The sequence below is a fragment of the Oncorhynchus mykiss genome, chromosome 12 (genome assembly GCF_057628025.1).
Source record: "Oncorhynchus mykiss isolate SJ-2025 chromosome 12, ASM5762802v1, whole genome shotgun sequence".
Classification (NCBI taxonomy): Eukaryota; Metazoa; Chordata; class Actinopteri; order Salmoniformes; family Salmonidae; genus Oncorhynchus; species Oncorhynchus mykiss.
In genome coordinates, this window is record NC_143033.1 from 90,702,272 (window position 1) to 90,727,887 (window position 25,616).

Here is a 25,616-nt window from a genome sequence, read left to right on the forward strand (position 1 = left end):
ACTTTATTCCACAGCTCTCACTCTTCACTATACAGAGAGGACAGAGCCCCCCCAGGTGCTGCTTTGTTCTTGGCCTACAATGCATTTAAACACAGTGATAATGTTGCTTATTTTTTTGAGGTGAGTTGAAAACATGATTTGCTTATGTATTTAGACAGTAGCAGCTCTTTGGCATTAAAGCAATTACACACACACACCACGTGCCCAAGGTCACAGAGCCACTGCAGATGCTGTGGCTCTGTCCTGTACTGGTGAGGACCAGGCCTGCATTGCCTGGGAGCCGCCGACAGGGGGGAGCAGCAAAACAAACCAGGCTCAAAATGTATCCGTCTTCAAGGTCCCCCGAAGCATTAAGAAGCCAGGGTGGAAATGAACTAGTTTAGGCCGTACTGTGTAGTACAGAGATTTTACTTTCACTAGAATCTCTCCTAATGTCAAGTATTTTGAGGTATTCAAGTATTGTACATATTATCTTGAATAACCGGTTTACATATTACATTGACTCTGTACTGGTACACCCTGTATATAGCCTCGCTATTGTTATTTTACTGCTGCTCTTTAATTATTTGTTACTTTTATTTTTTATTTATCTATTTTTTACAAAACCAACAATGAGGGTTTAAGAAAAATAAGTGTTAAGGGCTTGTATAAGTAAGCATTTCACTGAAAGGTGAAATGTTGTATTTGGTGCATGTGACAAATAACAATGGTAGTTTTGTGCAATGTTCCCTCAGTGAGCCTATTTGCTGTAAAGAGGTGTATATTTGTGTATAGGTGATGACTTGATCATTGATAAATCATGGGATGTGGCCATTGTGCCTTTTAAAATAAAATGGTGTTATGTATGTGAGCTCTGTGAGTGTAGACTTCTCTGAAATTGTTTTGCTTACTGCTGCAGATGCTGTTAGTGACAGCTTTTCTCTCTTGAATCAAGACTTTGAGTGCCTGTCTTCCTGTGCAGGCGAGGACAGATGACAAAGGTGTTTGAAATATCGGGTTCTGTTTTTAAAGCAGGGCGTCACCCGAAGTGCATAACTCTTGTTTTCTACCAAACGAAACTTAAAGTGCCAAAAGATAAAGGAAGGGCAACTATTTGACAGCCATGTGATTTTCTTTATTCCACAGCTCTCACTCTTCATTTAAACACAGTGATACAGTGTTGCTTATTTGTTTAGGTGAGTTAACATTAATTACTCATGTATTTAGACAGATATTCCAAAGGGTGTTTGAACTGAACACTGGTAAAAGCATAATGTGTTTATCTTTTCTACTTGTATCGTGTCTCTGTTAGCGTTGTGCTGTACATCAGACACAAAGAAATGTGATCTGATTGTGTTTTTATTGCAGGGCATCACCCAAAGTCTTGTTTGCTTGATCGCTGACACCCCAGAGCTGTGTTGAATACTCTAACCGTACCTTGTGTGACGTGAATTGAGTGTATATATAAAGTATGCTTATGGGGTCATTGTATGGATATAATTAGTATGCCAAAAGTTCACGGATGTCGTTCTAAATTCGCAAAATATGAAATATACACGCAGAGTACACTATTTCCAAAGATGTTATATCAGTGCTATTTCTGTACTTTTAGGGCCATAATGCAATTCTTCATGAAATGGGCGTGGCTTCACATCGTTTTCAAATTTGAAGAAAATGGCGAAAAATATGCAGCCGAAGTTCGAGTACAGACAGATACAAATGCATTGCTTTAACTAATTATGAGAAATGTAAAGAAAATGTTGAGTAATGTAAAAACACGTTATGTCACGTTATGTTGGCTGACAATTTGTTAGCTATGCTGTCCTCACGAACCACATAACATATCATTACATCAGTATGTACCGGTATGTTAGCTAGCTACCTAACGTTAGTTGGCTACTTATACTTGCCAGTATATTAACTATAGGCTAACTAACTACCCAACGTTTATTGACTTGATTTTTCCCGTCATTCTTAGTTTAGCTAAATGGTATTGTCGTGCGTTCTCAATGGACATTCGTTCTGGCTATCTACTCCGATTCCAGAGCATCCGAGCGCAGAATAATGACTTTAGGAGCCAGCTGAATATGGCCGGTGTCAGTGAATGTCGGCAAAAAAGAGCGTAATTAAATTGTTGCCAGCAGCACAGTTAGTCACTAACGCTCTGGATAACATGACAACTGCCTAACCAGCTCTGTTAGGGCGAGTAGTTGTTACTTTTATTTTTATTTGTAGTCAAACTAGGTTACCTGGAGTAGCAGTTAGTCCAGTGATTAGAGCGTTGGACAAGTAACCGAAAGGTTCCAAGATCGAATCCCTTGGCTGACAAGGTAAACATGTCGTTCTGCCCCTGAACAAGGCAGTTAACCCACTGTTCATTGAAAATAAGAATTTGTTCTTAACTGACTTGCCTAGTTAAATAAAAACATATACAAATAGAGTGGTCACTCTCATTTGTGTCTAGAAGTAGCTGGCCAATGTTAGCTTGGGTGCTTGACTGCCCTTGTATGGTCAGAAAGCTCAAATCAACCCTACTCCTCGCCTGAGCATCCAGTGTTTGCTCCGAAAGCGAAACGCTCTGAATTTACGAGCACACTCCAGATTACATTTAAGAACACACACGAAGTTGTAAAATGTCTAACTAGTAATTTGTTATGCTAACTAGACAGATGAATAGGTATTTAATGTATTACAATTATTAGCTGTAATAGTTTGTGGTAATATTTGATTTATTTTCTAAGTGGAATTAATTTACTTCAGGTGGGTATTTTGTAATATTCATACTACACCGATCAAAAATATAAATGCAACATGTAAAGTGTTGGTCCCATGTTTAATGAGCTGAAATAAAAAAGTCAGGGATTTCCCACATGCACAAAAAGCTGTTGCAATTGCGATTTGACTTGCGATTTAGAGCAAAACACTTGCGTGAACTGTTGGAATAATGGAAATAGTACGATTATTCTAATTCTATAGTTAGAATATAGTAGTGGGCACTTTGAATACAGATAGTATTTGACATGACAACGAATGAAAATGCAAGGAGGCGTTATTGTGACAGGGTAGGAAACAAATAGTTTGTGTTTCCACAATTTCCACAATGGTGGATACATTTATTACATCCAATTTTTAATTATTAAAGTCGCTAGAGATTTGAGTCAGTATGTTGGCAGCAGCCATTGATGCACCTGTATTGACAACGCCTTTTGGATGATAGCGGGGTGATCAGGTAGTGGCTCGGGTGGTTGTTGTCCTTGATGATCTTTTTATCCTTCCTGTGACATCAGGTGGTGTAGGTGTCCTGGAGGGCAGGTAGTTTGCCCCCGGTGATGCGTTGTGCAGAGCTCACTACCCTCTGGAGAGCCTTACGGTTGTGTGCGGGGCAGTTGCCGTAACAGGCGGTGATACAGCCCGCCAGGATGCTCTCGATTGTGCATCTGTAAAAGTTTGAGTGTTTTTGGTGACAAGCCAAATTTCTTCAGCCTCCTGAGGTTGAAGAGGCGCTGTTGCGCCTTCTTCACCACGCTGTCTGTGTGGGTGGACCATTTCAGTTTGTCCGTGATGTGTGTGCCGAGGAACTTAAAGCTTTCCACCTTCTCCACTACTGTCCAGTCGATGTGGATAGGGGGGTGCTCCCTCTGCTGTTTCCTGAAGTCCACAATCATCTCCTTTGTTTTGTTGAGTGTGAGGTTATTTTCCTGACACTACACTTTGAGGGCCCTCACCTTCTCCCTGTAGGCCGTCTCGTCGTTGTTGGTAATCAAGCCTACCACTGTTGTGTCGTCTGCAAACTTGATGATTGAGTTGGAGGCGTGCATGGCCACGCAGTCATGGGTGAACAAGGAGTACAGCAGAGGGCTGAGAACGCACCCTTGTGGGGCCCCAGTGTTGAGGATCAGCGGGGTGGAGATGTTGTTTCCTACCCTCACCACCTGGTGGCGGCCCGTCAGATAATCCAGTACCCAGTTGCACAGGGCTGGGTCAAGACCCAGGGTCTTGAGCTTAATGACGAGTTTGGAGGGTACTATGGTGTTAAATGCTGAGCTGTAATCGATGAACAGCATTCTTACTTACAGTTGAAGTCGGAAGTTTACAAACACCTTAGCCAAATACATTTAAACTCAGTTTTGCCACAATTCCTGACATTTAATCCTAGTTGAAATTCCCTGTCTTAGGTCAGTTAGGATCGCCACTTTAAGAATGTGAAATGTCAGAATAATAGTTGAGAATGATTTATTTCAGCTTGTATTTCTTTCATCACATTCCCAGTGGGTCAGATGTTTACATACCCTCAATTAGTATTTGGTAGCATTGCTTTTAAATTGTTTAACTTGGGTCAAACGTTTCGGGTAGCCTTCCACAAGCTTCCCACAATAAGTTGGGTGAATTTTGGCCCATTCCTCCTGACAGAGCTGGTGTAACTGAGTCACGTTTGCAGGCCTCCTTGCTCGCACATGCTTTTTCAGTTCTGCCCACACATTTTCTATATTATTGAGGTCAGGGCTTTGCGATGGCCACTCTAATACCTTGACTTTGTTGTCCTGAAGCCATTTTGCCACAACTTTGGAAGTATGCTTGGGGTCATTGTCCACTTGGAAGACCCATTTGCGACCAAGCTTTAACTTCCTGACTGATGTCTTGAGATGTTGTTTCAATATATCCACATAATTTCCCTCTCCATGATGCCATCTATTTTGTGAAGAGCACCAGTCCCTCCTGCAGCAAAGCACCCCCACAACATGATGCTGCCATCCCGTGCTTCACGGTTGGGATGGTGTTCTTTGGCTTGCAAGCCTTCCCCTTTTTCAGCAGTTGTGGCTGCTTTGTGTGATGTATTGTTGTCTCTAGCTTCTTGCCTCTTGTGCTGTTGACTGTGCTCAATAGTGTTTGTACCATGTGTTGTGCTGCTACCATGTTGTGTTGCTACCATGTTGTCATGTTGTGTTGCTACCATGCTGTGTTGTCATGTGTTACTGCCTTGCTATGTTGTCTTAGGTATCTCTTTATGTAGTATTGTGTTGTCTCTCTTGTTGTGATGTGTGTTTTGTCCTATATTTATATTGTATTTATTTTGAATTTTTAATCCCAGGCCCCCGTCCCCACAGGAGACCTTTTGCCATTTAGTAGGCAGTCATTGTAAATAAGTCAGTTAATAACAAATTCTTATCTACTGTAGTTAAATAAAGGTAAAATCAATAAAAAATATGTAAAAAATCCACAGATGATTTGCACACTACCCTCTCCCACCTGGACAAAAGGAACACCTACGTGAGAATACTATTCATTGACTACAGCTCAGCGTTCAACACCATTGTGCCCTCAAAGCTCATCACTAAGCTAAGGACCCTGGGACTAAACGACTCCCTCTGCAACTGGATCCTAGACTTCCTGACGGGCCGGCCGTAGGTGGTAAGGGTAGGTAACAACACATCTGCCACACTGATTCTCAACACAGGGGCCCCTCAGGGGTGCATGCTCAGTCCCCTTCTGTACTCTCTGTTCACCCATGACTGCATGGCCAAGCACTCCAACACCATCATTACGTTTGCCGACGACACTACGATGGCAGGCCCGATCACCGCCAACGATGAGACAGCCTATAGGGAGGAGGTCAGAGACCTGGCAGTGTGGTGCCAGGATAGCAAACTCTCTCTCAACGTGATCAAGACAAAGGAGATGATTGTGGACTACAGAAAAAGGAGGGCCGAGCACGCCCCCATTCTCATCGACAGGGCTGTAGTGGAGCAGGTTGAGAGCTTTAAGTTCCTTGGTGTCCACATCACCAACGAACTATCATGGTCCAAACACACCAAGACAGTCGTGAAGAGGTCACAACAAAACCTATTCCCCCTCAGGAGACTGACATTTTTTGGCATGGGTCCTTAGATTCTCAAAAAGTTTGACAGCTGCACCATCGAGAGCATCCTGACTGGTTTCATCCCTGCCTGGTATGTCAACTGCTCCACCTCCGACCACAAGGCACTACAGAAGATAGTGCGTACGACCCAGTACATCACTAGGGCCAAGCTTTTTGACATCCAGGACCTCTATACCAGGTGGTGTCAGAGGAAGGCCCTAAAAATTGCCAAGGACTCCAGCCACCCTAGTCACTGACTGTTCCTTCTGCTATCGCATGGCAAGAGAGACTGGAGCGCCAAGTCTAGGTCCAAAAGGCTTCTTAACAGCTTCTATCCCCAAGCCATAAGACTCCTGAACATCTAATCAAATGGTTACCCTACTGTAACTATTTGCATTGACCCTTCCCCCTCACTCCCATTTTTACACTGCTGCAACTCTCTGTTTATTGTCTAAGCATAGTCACTTTACCTTCATGTACATATTACCTCAATTACCTCGACTAACCTGTGCCGGCGTATGTGACAAATAAAATTTGATTTGATTTGAAATTTGATTTATCTGGTACCATAACTACCATCCCTTTATTCTATTCATGCTGTGTACATTGTGTATTTTGCCCTTGCAAAATAGTCCCCTTCTTAAGCTTAGCAGATAGATGAACTCTTTCCAGAAACTGTAGTATTAAATAATGCTTTATTACCACCAGTTCGCAGGTACAGCATTAGAAACAGTAAAACTTAAATAAAGAAAACAACCATATAGAGGTTCATACATTTTGTGAAATAGCACAGTTACAAATAGATATCAAACTGGATGGACATCAGAAATAGAGGAAGGACTAAAAACAAACGAAATATAACTATTGTAAAATAGATTGTGTCTGTAAAATGTGTATAATATGTATAAACTGTAGGTAGAAGTCTACAGTTAAAGTCGGAAGTTTACATACACTTAGGTTGGAGCGTAGCCTAGTGGTTAGAGCGTTGGACTAGTAACTGAAAGGTTGGAAGATCAACTCCCTGAGCTGACAAGGTACAAATCTGTCGTTCTGCTCCTGAACAAGGAAGTTAACCCACTTTTTCTAGGCCGTCGTTGAAAATAAGAATTTGTTCTTAACTGACTTGCCTAGTAAAATAAAATAAAAACTAAACTCATTTTTCAACCACTCCACAAATGTATTTTCCCAAACATGGCCAGATCAATTAGCTACATAGAACAGATATCTCCAACCATGCAGCTATTACAAAATTACCTAAATCCTCTACTTAAACGATCATCCATACAAAATATCATCATGAATTGTAACGCTAACAAGGATTCTTGTTGAGGCAGCAGGTAGCCTAGTGGTTAGAGTGTTGGACTAGAAACTGAACGGTTGGAAGATTGGGGATTCAAACTGACAAGGTAAAAATCTGTCGTTCAGGGGCAGAACAAGGCAGTTATCCCACTGTTCCTAGGCCGTCATTGAAAATAAGAACTTGTTCTTAACTGACTTGCCTAGTTAAATAAAGGTCAAATAAAACATTATTTTACAGGATATAGAAATTTAAGCAAAGAACAGACCTTACCAGTGAGCAATTGACCTTAAAATTACCTCAAACCAACTACAGGAGCCAGAACATTGTGATTTTGGCAAGGTTTATCAGACTTTTAGAAGGGTCAAGGATATGGTTATATGTGAAATGGGATAGAATACCACTCTTATAGGACAGGATTAAACTGGATGTTTCATGGGTGTAGTTAGGAAGTTAGTTGCTTCAAGTAACATGACTCAAACACAGAAATCTGTAGACAAAAAGTAAACATTGTCGAGAGAAGACTAGTGAGAGGAAAGAGGAAATGGAGAAAAATAATGACAGAAAGTTGCACACTTTAAGTATGCTCCCAGCAATTAAATGGATAAACCCATAGGTTCACTCATTAAGTTGTTGGAAGAATATAGAGTGTGCAACTTTCTTTTTGTATTTTTATTCAGTTTACTTTCTTTAATCAGGACCTCTTTAAAGATTGGGTATGGTCAGCTCATGTTTGTTATAGGAAAGGGGAAGTGGACATAATGTGTGTAAAGTTTGGTTATCAGTTGTAGGGGATAGCCTATACCCTTTTTTCTGTCCTGGTGAAATGTTTAATGCATTGTTACTCACTCATTCTGTCTTTCTCTCTCCCTCTCCAGAACAAACTACTTCTCACCATTCTTAGTTTGCTGCCATGACATCAAAAGAGGATGGTAAATGTGACATATTTGCTTTGGGATCAGCTCAAAAATAATTCTATTGATTTGTGCAAGTTGCAGATAACTGCTGCAGTTAACTTGCTGTATTTGTATATAATTTGTCTACCATGTTTTGTAGTTATAAAATAAAAAGGCATCCTAAAAGATGCACATTGTGAGGAATGATAACAAATGACATTAAGGTAGCAAGAATCATACTGCTAGAGAGCATTAATACTACACCATTGATATTACATGGACAACTATTACAGTATGATGACAATTTGATGTGTGTCGAACCTGAGTGCAGACAATACTTCCCAGCTTCCTATATGTTTAGTCTTGTCCATTTAGGGCCAGATACACCAAGTGCGATTGTCTAATATTGTCTTGATAACTTGAACTCTTTCTTTTTTAACCTGACTACCAGCTGCTGAGTTTGTGGATAGACACAGGGCTGAGCTCATCCAGAGGGTTCGCAAGGTGATGCCCATAGCAGATGATCTGCTCAGAAGGGGCATGATCCAATATGAAATGTTTGCTAATATTTCAACTTCCAAGACCAACCCAGGCAAGATGAGAGAGGTGTACAAAGCATTGCAGTCAGGAGGGACACCACTTAAAGCAGCCTTCTATAGGATTCTGCTGAAAAATGAACGTCTTCTGGTCATCAATCTGGGTAAAGTCCTCTCTCTTCCTCTTTGTGGTGCAGTTTGTAGGACTACTGTAGAATATGGCATTTTTACACATTTACCATTTGTCACACTCTTCCCCATTCTGTGGGCAAGAACATAGGCTACACACTGATGTTCGTTTAAATTAGGTAAAGTAGAAATGTAACCCAGTCACAACTCAAAAGTTAAATATGTAAGTCTCTGTAAGTGGTTGTCTTAACAGACAAAAGAGGCCGACCATAACTGACCATTATACTCTCAATGTTAATGTCATTAGGCAGCAGAATTTCATTACCACCCAATTTTACCAGAGTACAGCATCCTCAGCAAGGTAGAGACAAGCGGTTGGAGATCAGGGTTAGGGTTAACCCTAACCTCACCAGAACCCTACCTTAATTGAGCCAGCAAACTCAGTCATTTCTTTCTCCCTCTTACTAGGACAACATAGTAACAGACAAGGCTTACTGGCCTATGACTAGAATTTCACATTTGTCCTATCCTGAATGCAAACAAAACCTCCCAGCTTCCTACATGTTTAGTCTTGTCTATTTAGGGCACATACACCAAGTGGGATTGTCTAATATTGTCTTGATAACTTTAACTCTTTCTTTTCTAACCTGACTACCAGCTGCTGAGTTTGTGGGTAGACACAGGGCTGAGCTCATCCAGAGGGTTTGCAAGGTGATGCCCATAGCAGATGATCTGCTCAGAAGGGGCATGATCAATCCTGAGGTGTACTCTAATATTCAAACTGCCAATACCAGCCAGGACCAGATGAGAGAGTTGTACAAAGCCGTACAGTCAGGAGGGCCAGAAGTTAAATCAGCCTTCTACAGGATTCTGCTGAAACAGGAACCTCATCTGGTCATCAATCTGGGTAAAGTCCTCTCTCTTCCTCTTCTTGGTGCAGTTTGTAGGACTACTGTAGAATATGGCATTTTACACATTGTCACACTCTTCCCCATTCTGTGGATAAGAACATAGGTGACACTCTGATGTTTGTTTAATTAAGGTAAAGTACAAATGTAACCCAGTCACAACTCAAAAGCGAAATATCTAAGAATCTGTAAGTGGTTGTCTTAACAGACAAGAAGCAGACCATAACTGACCATTATACTCTCAATATTAACGTCATTAAGCAGCAGCATTTCATTACCACCCAATTTTACCAGAGTACAGCATCCTCAGCAAGGTAGAGACAAGCGGTTGGAGATCAGGGTTAGGGTTAACCCTACCCTCACCCTAACTTCATCATGCCAGAAAACTTACTAGGACAACATAGTAACAGACAAGGCTTACAGGCCTATGAATAGAATTTCAAATGTTCCTGTCCTCTGGGGAAGGCAATCAATGTATTGAAAGGTAATGAAAGTGCTTTGAAAGTGTCTGTTTTGTCAAACAAAAGAAGCTGTCTGACCATAACTGATCCTTCAATTCTGAATGCATGCATTGTTCTCCATTTTACCCCATCAAAAGCAGATTCATTTCCTTACCTGCCAAGTTCCCTCTAGGTAATTAATACTTAGAATACTCAGTAAGACAAATGTTCTTGTGTAATATTCTGTAATACAGGGGTCTTCAAATTTTTCTTGCCCAGGGACCCACACCCAGGCAAATCGGCGACCCAGGGACCCCCCTTAAGTTTACAATTTTAATTTCGAAAATGAAGACAATGGCATGGACAAAATTATTAACAGCCAACAAAAGCTTCATGTAGCCATCAATGAGCTTGCTGCTCCTTTCTACTGCAATTTGGCCCACTCTTCAGAAGCAAACTGCTCTAATTCTTCAATGTTGGAGTGGTGGCCTCCACCAACTGCTGTTTTTCGATCTTGCCGTGTGGATGTGATTCAGATCTGGACTCTTCACTGGCCACCCCAGAACAGTTCAGTGTTTCTTCTGGAACCATTCCAGGGTGGTTTTTATGTGTGTTTGGGGTTGTTGTCTTGCTGGAAGACCCACAACATTCAACAGAGACGCAGTGTTTAGACACTGGGTTGAACATTGCAAAACAGATTGATAATCTGCTGATTTTATGATTTCTTGCACATGTTCAAGGCCCCCAGTACCAGAAGCAGCAAAGTAACCATACAGCATTATTGAACCTCCCCCATACATAATTCATTCATTGTCGGGAAAGTGGTATTTTCTTTGAATGCTTCATTTGGTTGTTGGTAACCAGAGGAAGACCCCACTGCTGAAGGAGAAAACAACACCATCCCCACAATCAAAGATGGGGGAGGTTTGATAATGCTGTGGGGTTGCTTTTCTGCCTCCGGTGCTGGGGGCATTGAACGTGTGCAATGCATCATGAAATCAGCAGATTATCAGGTGTTTTGGAGTCCGATGTTTAACCCAGTGTCCAGAAACGCCTCTAAAACATACATCAAAAAGCACCCAGGAATGGTTAGGAAGAGATGCTGGACTGTTCTGAAGTAGCCAACGAAGAGTCCAGATCTGTAAACTCATGGCAAAATCTGAAAATAGCAGTTGGTGGAGGGCATGCACCCCTCAAACATTGAAGAATTAGAGCAGTTTGCTGCTGAAAAGTTGCACAAATTGTCAGTAGAAAGGTGCAGAAAGCTCATTGATGGCTGCAAGAAGCGTTTGTCTGCAGTTATATGGCTCCAGGATTTAGTTTTATATTATTTTAACATCCCCACATTATAATTGGAAGAGGAAGTGTAAACTCTAACATAGCCTATTAGATAGAAAGGTAACTCCAAACACATTTTCTCAAGTAGCAACTGTTTAGCTGGTTGAACAAAGGTTAGCCATGTGTTGGCAATAATGAATGTCCAAAATACTTGTGGGTGCTTTTTCAAAGCCTATGTCAGATGCTTTGTTGAATATTAAGAGTTGAGAAATAGTTGACATGATAAGAAATAACATATTTACCTCTTTTATATTGTAGTCATGCAATGTACGTTTAGTTTATTATGTTATTACTAGCAATATTGATTTTTAAAAATCCACTTTATTTAATAATATATTTGTGAACCACCTGCAGTACATGCGTGGACACCTAGGGCGGTGCAGTACATGCGTGGACACCTAGGGCGGTGCAGTACATGCGTGGACACCTAGGGCGGTGCAGTACATGCGTGGACACCTAGGGCGGTGCAGTACATGCGTGGACACCTAGGGCGGTGCAGTACATGCGTGGACACCTAGGGGGGTGCAGTACATGCGTGGACACCTAGGGCGGTGCAGTACATGCGTGGACACCTAGGGGGGTGCAGTACATGCGTGGACACCTAGGGGGGTGCAGTACATGCGTGGACACCTAGGGGGGTGCAGACCCCAGTTTGAAGACCCCATGTAATATATAGACACGCCCTTTATAATGTAATAATTCAATGGGACATATCAGATTATCCATTTGTTGTGACTCTCTCTCTTTCCTCTCTCTCTCTCTCCTCTCCTCTCTCTCTGTCTCTCTCTCCACTCTCCTCTCTCTCGCTAGAGGAAGCTGTTAGAGATCTAGAAGATGGTTTGAACATTGGAGAATCTTCTTCAGGGAGCATTGCATTGGAAGGTAATGACATCTTCAGCCAGGTCTTGTATTGTATAAACACACACAGCCTGCTAGTGTTTTATATCTTTAAAATATATTTTACACGGTATATCTACCATTGTGCTGGTATGATAGTTCTCAATGACATGATGTTGTGCATTATATACAGTCAGGTCCATAATTATTATCCCCCTTGATATGTATGATGTCCTATTTTAGGTCCTGCATTACCTCCTGCCTCCAATATATTTCCTGGGACTGGAGGAAAACCTGCTGCACTTGGTGAGCTATCAACCATTTTGACATGTTTGTTAAAACCTAAAGTTCCAATTTGGATCCCAATTTACATGAGCATGTATGCAACATAAATCCAATAATTTCAATACTCCTTACAGATTATGTTAAAGGCAAGACAGCAATAGGTGCAATGCTCCCAATTATGCTAATACAATGTGTCATTTTAGCTAGAGAACTTTCTGCAATGTGGGAAATGTAAAACTTGTAGTGTATTTGAGGTTTAAAAAGGCTTCTGAAGTTTGTAAATTCCACTTAGAAATTTCAGTCTTGATTGTCCCGAAAAATCTATCAACCCCTACACAAATGTCCACAAATGAATTATAATCCACATATTCATTTACATTTCCTGGATTATTTTCCTGCTGTAGCAAACTCGCTCAAATTTAAGTCCTACATATGTATAATTCTCATAAGCCTTTGATTTAACAGATAAGGTTCTGTGTCTTGACAATAAAGGTACAGTAGGGTGGTATGTTCTGTCTGAACACAGCGTTTTCATTTCGATACAGCATCAGACGAGGAATCGGTTGGAAAGATCACATACTACACCAATAACCATCTTGGAAAAGGTGCCGATGGAATTGTGTTCAGGTAAACCAGCTTAAACGTTATTGTGGAAATGTGTTTGTAACCCTAATCCCCTCTTTGCAGCAAAAATGCCTTTACGGTCGGTTCATTGACTAAATGTTTATCTTTCTCTACCGCTATCCTCCAGGGGTTACTTCCATTGTGATGATGCCAACAAGCGTCCTGCGGCAGTGAAGAGAATTGAACTAGCAAAACAAAGCAATGCTGATCGAGAGGTCACTTTGCTTCTTCAATTGGATGACAATCCCCATGTCGTCCGCTACTTCTGCACTGAGAAGGACAGGCAATTCCTATACATCGCCATCGAGCTGTGTGCCTTCTCTTTAGATAAGGTCTAAGTCAATGACTCACTATTTTATTCTCTGACTTATCCAAGGGGTTAAAACTTGATTATTATAACAGTCTCACATAATGATTATCTGTGTTAGAATATACAGTATACTGAACAAAAATATAAATACAACAATTTCAACGATTTTACTGAGTTACAGTTCATATAAGAAAACAGTTAATTGACATAAATTCATTAGACTCTAATCTATGGATTTTACGACTGGGACTACAGATCATACTCATCTGTTAGTCAAAGATACCTTAAAAAGGGTAGGAGCGTGGATCAGAAAACCAGTCAGTATCTGGTGTGACCACCATTTGACTCATGCACTGCAACACAGGCTGTGGATTGTGGGCCGTGGAATGTTGTACCAGTCCTCTTCAATGGCTGTGCGAAGTTGCTGGACACTCCCTCAAAAGTTGAGACATTTGTGGCATTGTGTTTGTGTAAGAAAACTACACATTTTAGAGTGGCCTTTTATTGTCCCCTGCACAACGTGCACCTGTGTAATGATCACGCTGTTTAATCAGTTTATTGATATGCCACACCTGTCAGTTGGATGGATTATCTTGGCAAAGGAGAAAGTATCACTAATGGATGTATACCAATTTGTGCACAAAATTTGAGAGAAACACAACTTTAGTGTGTATGGAAAATCCTTGGGATTTTTTATTTCATCTCATGAATCATAGGCCGAACACTTTACATGTTGCGTTTATATTTTTGTTCAGTGTACATTCCAAGGTTAGAATGCTTGGTGTTCATCAGCGCACTAATACTTGGGTGTCTCTTCCAGTGTTTTACTAAAGAAAATCCTTTTGACCTTCGCGGACTGAACCCAGTGATGCTGCTGCAGCAGACCATGATGGGACTGGAACACCTGCACTCTCACAACATAGGTTCTAATTACATTTTTAAAACAGTTTAATTGAACCTTTATTTAACTAGGCAAGCCAGTTAAGAAACCACTTGGCCAAACCCTAATCCGGATGACGCTGGGCCAAGTGTGCGCCGTCCTATGGGTCTCCCAATAACGGCCGGTTGTGATACAGCCTGGCATCTAACCAGGGTCTGTAGTGACACCCATAGCACTGAGATGCAGTGCCTTAGACCGCTGCACCCCTCAGGAGCCCAGTAAATGCTGTAGACTGTAGATAATCCTAATGAAGTTACAGTATTGATGACTTTTCCTTATATTATCATTGATCAGATCTATGATCTTCCCACAACTCCAGTAGACTGATTCATCCTGATCTTTTCTCCCCAGTCCACCGTGATGTGAAGCCCCACAACATCCTGTTGAAAGACCATTCTGACTCAGTCACGGTCAAGATCTCAGACTTTGGGATGAGTAAGCAGTTAGCGGACAGCAGACAAAGCTACAGCATGAGGTCTGGAGCCCTTGGCACCATGGGCTGGAATGCCCCAGAGGTCCTGGATGACAGCAGGAAAGTAAACCCTGTGAGTGGCTCCTGATCTTTACACTAGACCAGAGAACTGTTCAAGTCATTACAGATTCAGAGATAATCCAGAAAGAAATGTGATGAAATAGGCTAATTGGGATTTCCTTACAGGAGTAAAACAGGATTGGCCCATTGCTCAAAGGAACAGTTCACCCTAAAAAGTGGATCATCTGTTGTGGAGATCAAGCTACAGTATATTACACATGCATAAGAAAGATAGGCACCATCTACACAACCATGGTGTGGGATGTGGACCATCCTCGACATTAGACAATAACCCCTTTAATCCAAAATGTTTATGCCAGTAAAGTGTACCATTAAAAATGATGGAACCAGGAAGTTTCTGTACAATTTTATGATTGCCAATAGATAATTTGTTCGTTCGACATGGTGGGATCTTTTTGTGTCTGTAAAATTATTTATGTGAGAAATGGCAGTAAAAACGGCTTCATGCTCAAATATTGATATAATAACCATCATACTGAAGTAAACTTGGAGTCACATATGTTGTGTGGTCCTCTCACTACTACTTCGGAAACCAAGCCATTTATTAGGCTACAGGTTAAATAAATTATGAACTTGACAGGAGGGTGATTTTGAAAATATTTTTTACCTTTATTTAACTAGGCAAGTCAGTAAAGACACATTGTTATTTACAATGACGGCCTAGGAACAGTGGGTTAACTGCCGACCGATTTTTACCTTGTCAGCTCGGGAATTCAATCTAGCAACCTTTCGGTTACTGGCCCAACGCTCTAACCACTGCTGCTCCCAAAAAGTGAAAGGTGATGAGCTTGATGCTCCTTTCCAATAAATATCCAGGGTCTTATTCTGGTGACATGATGATCGATGTTTGACTTCCATTTGACAAAAATATTCTGTCTCTTATCCATCATAGTCTCATCATGTCGACTAGCCTACCCTGACTGTATCTGCTAGCTAGAGAGCACGTGCCAAGACCAGAGTAGACACATTTCTATTGAATTCAACCGTTTTTGTGACAAAACTATGAGTAGAATTGAAAATGCAATGGAAACATTTTTGAGTTTGATTCCGTACATGACAAAAAAGGAAATGTGTGAACTACGTCATGACTCACTGATCGTTATCCTTAACAAGTCCGGTTGTTGGGAACACACTACAGGCAGGAAAACGCAAATGTTTCTTTATGTAGATTTTAGAATATTCACATGAAAATCTGTCGCCAATTGGATGGAAACCTAACTATAGTTTGACAAATTTGTGAACTATTCTTTAAGGTTGCCTGTAGATTAGAACTAGTAGTGATTGTGGTACTGTTCTGAAACAACTATTATTAAAGACACTTCTCTTCCTCTACAGACCAGTGCTGTGGACATCTTCTCTGCCGGCTGTGTGTTTTACTATGTGTTGACAGGAGGCAAACATCCCTTTGGAGAACCCTATCGGCAGACTGCTAATATCATGGATGGCAAATACAACCTTAACGGATTACAGAAAGACAAACATGGTAAGGTACAACTGAAAGGTTGTGTTAGCACAGGGGAACCCAAGAGCAGACTCAGACCAGGAAACAGGGATGAATGAACCAAGATATTTATTGTAACACAGGGAGAGATGAAGTGCAGATCCAGGGAAGCTCGGAGGAGTTGTAGGAAACCAGATGTGGAGGCTGAGGTTGGAGTGAGCTGGGTTGGGACAGGGTAAACAGATCCGGAGGGGAATCCAAGGGAGTGAGGGTGAGTTGAATGCAGACAGAGTAGCACGGTGGTGAGATATGGAACAGGAGACAGGAACCAGAGTCAGAGCAGCAAAACTGCAGTGAGAGGAGAAACAGCGTCAGGCAAGGAAACGGGCACAACAGGATCTTAAATAATAACAAATAGCTAGAAGCATGACTGACTGAACAGAGATTAGAATCTGGCAAAGTAGAAGTGGCAGGACTGAGTATTTGTAGAGTTCTTGATTATGGAACGGGTTGCAGCTGGTAAGGAGCCGCTCTGGCTCCAGCACACGTGTCTCCAACCACACAATCACACACAAACAGAGAGGGAGGGGGGAGAGAGAGAGAGAGAGTGTACTGGAGCAGTGGCTGCAGGTCAAGGAGACACCGGATGTCCACTAGGGGGTGTGGCAGGAGCAGATGTGACAGGTTGTTTCTGAAATGATCATTAGAGTACTAATTAATTTAAAGTAAAGGAAAATAGTAATTTCTTTGCAGTGGCATCATGTAGCCTAACTTTGAAAATTAACTATAAAGAAAATGTAGGCTATGTGCTAATGATGGTTGTGGGTTTTTAAATGGCATATTGTTGATAAATATATGACCTGAAACATTGTGCCTTCTCACTTATGATTAACCAAATCTAGTATTGTTCTCATTCCTGTAAATGGCCCATATAAATGTGGGATCATAATCTGAGCATAATTTCAGCAGGAAAATAATCTTGCAGCAACAGGAAATATTAATTATTATTTAGTTTATACTTAATTAAAAAATTTTTAGGGATTAATACATTTTTTGTTAGGGCAAATCAATTCAGAAATTTCAAAGAGGAATTTACACATTTTAGAATACTTTTTAAACCACAAATACACTACAAGTTTGCATTTCCTGCCAAGCAGGAAAATTCTCAACAACAAAAGAGTATTCAAATTAAGATCCTACATCTGTAGACACCAAGCCAGAATTTGACCCTATGGAATAGTGATCTGTAATGTTGTCTTTGACAGAGGCCTGATAAAATGTTATAATAAGCACTGCCATTGATTGCTTTTGTCATCATCTTTGTCTCAACTAAAATTCTGTGTCTTTCTTCATTATAATCATCACATTGGTTCAGATGAAATACCCACTGGGCACAAACTGGTTAAATCAACATTGTTTGAATGTAATTTGCCAACGTATTGGGATGTAGAATCTATGTGTAAAATACATTGAATTTGCAAAAAGTCAAAAACGTAAACTGTTGTTTTGAGGGTGAAATTTCAACCACAGGATTATGCATCTTGGTAACCAATGTTCAACAGAGACAAACCTTATATAAAATATGTTGAATTTGTTCCATTGAAACAATGTTAGATCCAGGGTTGCAAAGGGAGGGTATATTACTGGAAACTTTCAAAGTTTACTAGTAAACTACCAGAATCTACCAGAATCTTTAATTTATCTTTATATATTTTTTACACACTTATTTATTTTGCTACAGTATGTGAATATGTATTTATTGTCAGTGTTTTGGAATCAAACTGGTGGCAGTTGAGAAAATAATGAATAGTTGGATGAGTTTCAGAGGTAATTGAAAATAATGAATAGTTGGATGAGTTTCAGAGGTAATTGAAAATAATGAACAGTTGGATGAGTTTCAGAGGTAATTGAAAATAATGAATAGTTGGATGAGTTTCAGAGGTAATTGAAAATAATGAATAGTTGGATGAGTTTCAGAGGTAATTGAAAATAATGAACAGTTGGATGAGTTTCAGAGGTAATTGAAAATAATGAATAGTTGGATGAGTTTCAGAGGTAATTGAAAATAATGAATAGTTGGATGAGTTTCAGAGGTAATTGAAAATAATGCCATTGTTGATAAGATACTTTTTTTCATTAATTTTGCTATTTTCTCTTGAAAAATAATGGTCTATCTACTAGAAACTCAATGACAATATGGACACAGAAATATAAAATTAATACTATATATGAATATATTTTTCAAAAAAGTTGTTAAAGTATAAATTACCGAAGTTACATAGATTGACATAGATTTTTTGTTAATTACCAAAAGTACTGAAACTTCCAGTAACTTTGGTAAAGGACTGATAGCTTTGCAACCCTAGTCAGATCTTCAACTTTATATACACTATCAGTAAATAACTATAGGCTGGGCAGCACCTCCTACTGGGGAATAGATCTATCTACAGCTATCCCTTTGATCCAGGGCTTTGACCAAGCCCAGTCCTGCTTTATAGTCAGTTACCAATGTGCTATCATGAGAAGGATTGCTGAGAGATCTCCACTTAAAACCTAAATAGATTCACTGTTGCTATCGAAGTAATTCCAAAGTGTAGGTTTAACAGAGCAAATTAAAGGTAAACATACTTTATCAATCATATATCATCCATGATGCTATTTAGGCCTATACACCAAGTCATCAACAGCTATTGTTTATATTTAGCCCAGGATTCAACTAAAAATAGACAATACATATAGGCCTACGGTTTCAAACTTTAGTTAATTTCAAATGTAATCTACAAATTAATAATGAAATCAAACTTTATTTAAAGTGGCAATATGCAGCTTTTTGGGCGACCCAACCAAATTCACATAGAAATGTGAGTTATAAATCCATCATTCTACTTGAAAGCAAGTCTAAGTAGCAGTAGATCTGTTCTATGTGCTCTATTTCTATACTTCCTGCTCTTATGTTTTGTTTTTGCGTCTTCTACTTTGGATTTGTAAACCAGTTTCAAACAGTTGAGACAATAATATTTTGGGTTATGGTAATTATACTTCACAGCAGTTTATATGGATTCTCTACACCCCTCAAACTGAACTCTGGACCTCGAAGCCAGTCCCACTGCGTTTTTTCATTGTTCCCCTCTAATCAAGTTCTGATTAGACCTAAGACACCAGGTGGGTGCCATTAATTATCAGGTAGAACAGAGAACCAGCAGGCTCCGGACTTCGTAGGGAAAGAGTTGAATACCCCTGCTCTACACTATACTAGCTTATTTTGTAACATAAATTGAAAGTAGGCAGACTATTTGAGTTTTAACAACCAGGAAATGACAGAGCGATTTCTGCATAGTGCACCTTTAAAGTGCATTTTAAGGTTGATCTGATTTGATTTGGTCCTATTTCTGTAACTTAGGTTTTTGGAGACGCTCATCCAACATCTAAATGATTAATTTGTAGACAAACTGGAATTAAAGCCAGTCTAAGCCAGACTAAGTCAGTGGCACAGATAGAACTATCTAAACAGAAGATAATCTCCTTCAAATGAAGAGCTTATTTCCAAAACGCTACAACTACCAATTTTTCACATTTGTGTTTTTTCTTCACAAATGATTGCTTATGGGTACCTTCATGTGTGTGTCAAATGTTACTGTTTTTATTCATAGATTTGTATGATGTGTATGAAAATGTTGTTTTTTTGCTAAACTATATATGTCCATTATTTAGCTGAAATGGATATTTGACTGTGATTTGTGGTTGTTTCACCTAGTTATTTTAAGATGAATGCACTAAGTAAGTCACTCTGGATAAGAGCATCTGCTAAATGTCTAAAATGTTCATGTAAATGGTTGACATACAGATATTACTGTATTGAATGATACAAAAAAGTTTTAATATTGATGTCACAAAGTATCATTTGTACATTTCTTTAGTAAACAATTAGTCATTTGTTACATTTGCATGTGTAAAACCTAGCAGTACAAATGATTTATCTTTGAGTGAGACAGATATATAGAACTGTGAAACCATCAAGTGATAGATTTTAAACAAACACGTCTGTCATTGAACAACCCCATGCCATGATTAGATTGTGAAAAAAAACACACCAATCTCTTTCAGAATTTCTTTAAACAATTAAAGCTAATTTACCAAACTTTCTGAAAATGGATAAATAGTGTTTTAGAATGAAACTCTTCAAATGTTGATTTTTGGTTGCGTTGTAAACCAAACACAATTCAAAATTACTTTTGTAATATAGCCTTAGCCTAAAGTTATCTTATAAACTATTGTAACAGTATTTATTCAACCTTAAAATGAGTAACACATCCGTGGCCACATGTTGATGTAATTGTAATAAATATCTTCCTATGTAATCAACTGAATCCAGTTCATTTGATTGTGCTATTAGATGAAGCACAGTAATAACACATTAAGTAGTTGTATAAATAAACACAATATCTGACATTGGTATTTTAACTTTGTTTTAAATGTTTGAAAGTGCAGTGATAACACATATAGGTAACAACAAACCAACAATTGACATTCTTTTCCCATTGTAATTTGGTTGTGCTTTTACAGTAGATGGTCTAAAGCATAGTGATAACAACAAACTTTCAACTGTTGGCTGTCTTTTTAGTGGGTAAATATACTGTAGGTTATATTCTCATTGATCAAAATCTCCACCAAATATTACCCAGTTGTCCACTTTCATATGACGTGGTGTGTCCAGTGTGGGTACTTTCATATGACGTGGTGTGTCCAGTGTGGGTACTTTCATATGACGTGGTGTGTCCAGTGTGGGTACTTTCATATGACGTGGTGTGTCCAGTGTGGGTACTTTCATATGATGTGGTGTGCCCAGTGTGGGTACTTTCATATGACGTGGTGTGTCCAGTGTGGGTACTTTCATATGATGTGGTGTGCCCAGTGTGGGTACTTTCATATGACGTGGTGTGTCCAGTGTGGGTACTTTCATATGATGTGGTGTGCCCAGTGTGGGTACTTTCATATGACGTGGTGTGCCCAGTGTGGGTACTTTCATGTGACGTGGTGTGTCCAGTGTGGGTACTTTCATATGACGTGGTGTGTCCAGTGTGGGTACTTTCATATGACGTGGTGTGTCCAGTGTGGGTACTTTCATATGACGTGGTGTGTCCAGTGTGGGTACTTTCATATGATGTGGTGTGTCCAGTGTGGGTACTTTCATATGACGTGGTGTGTCCAGTGTGGGTACTTTCATATGACATGGTGTGCCCAGTGTGGGTACTTTCATATGACGTGGTGTGTCCAGTGTGGGTACTTTCATATGACGTGGTGTGTCCAGTGTGGGTACTTTCATATGACGTGGTGTGCCCAGTGTGGGTACTTTCATATGACGTGGTGTGTCCAGTGTGGGTACTTTCATATGACGTGGTGTGTCTAGTGTGGGTACTTTCATATGATGTGGTGTGTCCAGTGTGAGTACTTTCATATGACGTGGTGTGTCCAGTGTGGGTACTTTCATATCACGTGGTGTGTCCAGTGTGGGTACTTTCATATGACGTGGTGTGTCCAGTGTGGGTACTTTCATATAATGTGGTGTGTCCAGTGTGAGTACTTTCATATGACGTGGTGTGTCCAGTGTGGGTACTTTCATATGACGTGGTGTGTCCAGTGTGGGTACTTTCATATGATGTGGTGTGGGTACTTTCATATGACGTGGTGTGTCCAGTGTGGGTACTTTCATATGACGTGGTGTGTCCAGTGTGGGTACTTTCATATGATGTGGTGTGTCCAGTGTGGGTACTTTCATATGACGTGGTGTGTCCAGTGTGGGTACTTTCATATGACGTGGTGTGCCCAGTGTGGGTACTTTCATATGACGTGGTGTGTCCAGTGTGGGTACTTTCATATGACGTGGTGTGTCCAGTGTGGGTACTTTCATATGACGTGGTGTGTCCAGTGTGGGTACCTTCATATGACGTGGTGTGCCCAGTGTGGGTACTTTCATATGACGTGGTGTGTCCAGTGTGGGTACTTTCATATGACGTGGTGTGTCCAGTGTGAGTACTTTCATATGACGTGGTGTGTCCAGTGTGGGTACTTTCATATGACGTGGTGTGTCCAGTGTGGGTACTTTCATATGACGTGGTGTGTCCAGGGTGGGTACTTTCATATAATGTGGTGTGTCCAGTGTGAGTACTTTCATATGACGTGGTGTGTCCAGTGTGGGTACTTTCATATGACGTGGTGTGTCCAGTGTGGGTACTTTTATATGATGTGGTGTGGGTACTTTCATATGACGTGGTGTGTCCAGTGTGGGTACTTTCATATGACGTGGTGTGTCCAGTGTGGGTACTTTCATATGATGTGGTGTGTCCAGTGTGGGTACTTTCATATGACGTGGTGTGTCCAGTGTGGGTACTTTCATATGACGTGGTGTGCCCAGTGTGGGTACTTTCATATGACGTGGTGTGTCCAGTGTGGGTACTTTCATATGATGTGGTGTGTCCAGTGTGGGTACTTTCATATGATGTGGTGTGTCCAGTGTGGGTACTTTCATCACCATGTTTTTGAATGAACAAAGTGCCTTGGCCTTGAACCTGCCCATCGTTACTGTGTCTGTGTGTGTGTTTGGTCTTATCTTTCCCAGAGGACATCGTGGCCACAGACCTGATAGAACAGATGCTGAGCATGGAGCCCCAGAGGAGGCCTTCTGCTGAGAGCGTGCTCAAACACCCCTTCTTCTGGAGCCTGGAGAAACAACTGATGTTCTTCCAGGTCACTATTAAGTATAATCAATGCATAGCTAATGTCAGTTAGCTAGATTACAATATTATTTAATTCTAGTAGGGAAAAATGTAACTGCAACAACAGAAACAATGGGTATTCTATCAATAGAATATATAGCAATACTGGAGTCCATTGAGCATACAGCAAGAGGGTGGTAAACGAGATGTTGGATTAATTAAAGTACTGTCTTCCCCTGTAGGACGTGAGTGACAGAATTGTAAATGAGACATTGGATGGTCCAATCATACAGCAGCTAGAGTCAGGGGGACAGGAAGTGGTGAGGAATAACTGGATGGAACACATCACAGCAGTTCTGCGGAAAGGTTAGTGACTGGTCTGAGATCAGCGTTTGAACAGCAACACTTTGCAGCCTGTAAAGCCATTTTCTATTACAGTATATTTCTAGTAACACTAACATCCAGATCATAGGTGTCATGAATGACATGACTACATTTGCAGGATGAGTTTATTGCTGGACCAGACACCAGCAACATCTCTGTTTTGTTGTTGTATTATATTACACTAATGACAAACTTTCTTGATATCATAATTCTGTATCTTAATAGAATTGTTGTTTGTTTACTGGCTGTGTTTCCTCCTTCTGCAGATCTAGAAATACGTAAAGGAGCATATGAAGAGGGCTCTGTTAAAAGTCTTCTACGTGCCATAAGAAACAAGGTGTGTTCTGTCCAAATGTTCTGTCCAAATACAATTACCATACTATGTAATTTTTTTTTTTTTTAAATACACAAATGAAGCATAATAATAAAACATTATTTAAACATTATTTAATTAGTCATTACCTGTTAAATGTAGTATTTATCTGACACAAGAAACTAAATGTGTGTAAATGACATTTTATAAGCAACATGTTGTTTCTCATAGAAACACCATTACCACGATTCTCCTAAGGAGGTCCAGGAGACTCTGGGCTCCATCCCTGATGACTTTGTCTCCTACTTCACCTCCCGCTTCCCCCACCTGCTGCTGCACACCTTCCTCGCCGTGCGTTCCTTTGCTGAGGAGCTGACTTTACAACATTACTACCTCAAGTCCAACACGAAACTTAGACGGCAGAAGAGAACACACCCAGAGCCTGACGTGACGACAACCAAGCCAACAACTAAAAAAATGTGACCATAGTGTGAAGACATAACATTACTACCTACCATAGTGTGAAGTCAGGCGCTCCGCTGAGAAGTACTCCCACACACACAGTACATCCCACACCAGCAAACCTCCAATCTATGCCAGTACACTGTAATGTCACGGTTCGTTTTACATGAACAATAGTGGTTTGTCTGAAGAAGAAGCAATCACTTTCACTTGTATGCAGATGACACTGTTGTGTATGCTATTTCACCGATGGCTGACCAGGTTCTGTCAGAGCTTTAATCTGCCTTTATTGTCTTGCCGAAAGCCTTTATTAACTGAAATTGTTACATAATTAATGCAAGGTAAAACCAAGTATATATTATATTCCATATCACGTAAAAAATGTATCTGATGATTTATGTATAGTACATTGGATGGTGCCCTCATTGATTATGTCCCCAACTAATAAATATCTAGGCATCTGGATTGATGATAGTCCTTCAAAAAGAATGTTGATGAGTTCGTTAAAGGTGCAATATGTAGAAATCACTCTGCCATTCCTGGTTTCTTAAATTGCAATAGTTTGCCTAATTTCAGTTTGTGACAAAACAAGTAATATACTGTATAGTGTAGAGAATCATTGCACCATCTAAACTGTGGTGAAATATCTCTTCAATAGTAAGACTATTGTATTTCCAGGTGTTTGAAGCTGGTGTACAAAACTGAAAGTAAAAGGAGTAAAAATGAAACTAAAGAACGGGAAGCATATAAATAGTGCACATAGAACATCTACAGCTTGTTAGACTTGCTGTCAATGGGAATGACAGATCGATAACTCACATTTCTATGTGAATTTGGTCAGGTCGCCTAAAAAGTGACATATTGCAGCTTTAAAATGTGAAGGTAGTCCGAAAAGAGTATGATTATCTTGTATTCTTTGTTTATTGAAGAGGGTTCTGTTCATTTCCTGGTCTGAGAATTGATGGGCAAGCAGTGGTGCGTTCGACTGCATAGTTATTGAATGGGACGGGTAATGTGGTAGTAGCCTATCCCGGGGGATGTACATGTTTATATCCCAGGTTGTATTGATCCTTAAAGCAGGGGAAGCCCCTTTATTGATATGTGTGCATGTATACTGTATGTTCAAGTATGTTTATGATCTGAAGACATTTCTATTGTAATTCATGTCTTTTGAATGTTGATTGAGTGTGTGAAATGCCTTGTTTTTATTGGTTAAATGCATTATGGGTAGGAGTATAAGAACCCTGTATTCTCATGGTTTTAGAGACAGACAGGGTAAGGTCTATTTATTTGATTGTGTAAATAATTGTACAGTTTGCCAGCTCTTTATCCTCACTTTGCAAATAAAAGCCTCACTCTGAGCAGGAAAAATCA

At 40.2% G+C, this 25,616-nt stretch overlaps 1 protein-coding gene across 2 annotated transcripts; it reads left to right on the forward strand.

Moving 5' to 3' along the window:
* Window positions 1-806: 806 nt before the first annotated feature.
* On the forward strand, window positions 807-25,616 carry LOC110538773 (serine/threonine-protein kinase/endoribonuclease IRE1). Of its 2 annotated transcripts, XM_090194012.1 has the most exons (16): window positions 970-1,175; window positions 5,201-5,394; window positions 8,012-8,065; window positions 8,481-8,729; window positions 9,353-9,601; window positions 12,191-12,262; window positions 12,461-12,523; window positions 13,048-13,129; window positions 13,254-13,458; window positions 14,257-14,359; window positions 14,728-14,921; window positions 16,265-16,412; window positions 22,987-23,114; window positions 23,326-23,449; window positions 23,734-23,804; window positions 24,012-25,616. In XM_090194012.1, the coding sequence occupies exons 3-16, from the start codon at window positions 8,047-8,049 to the stop codon at window positions 24,261-24,263; spliced, it is 1,959 nt and encodes a 652-aa protein (XP_090050138.1). In that variant the 5' UTR covers window positions 970-1,175; window positions 5,201-5,394; window positions 8,012-8,046; the 3' UTR covers window positions 24,264-25,616. The 2 variants fall into 2 exon arrangements, with proteins under 2 accessions (XP_090050137.1, XP_090050138.1); XM_090194011.1 differs by lacking the exon at window positions 5,201-5,394 and having other exon boundaries at window positions 807-1,175.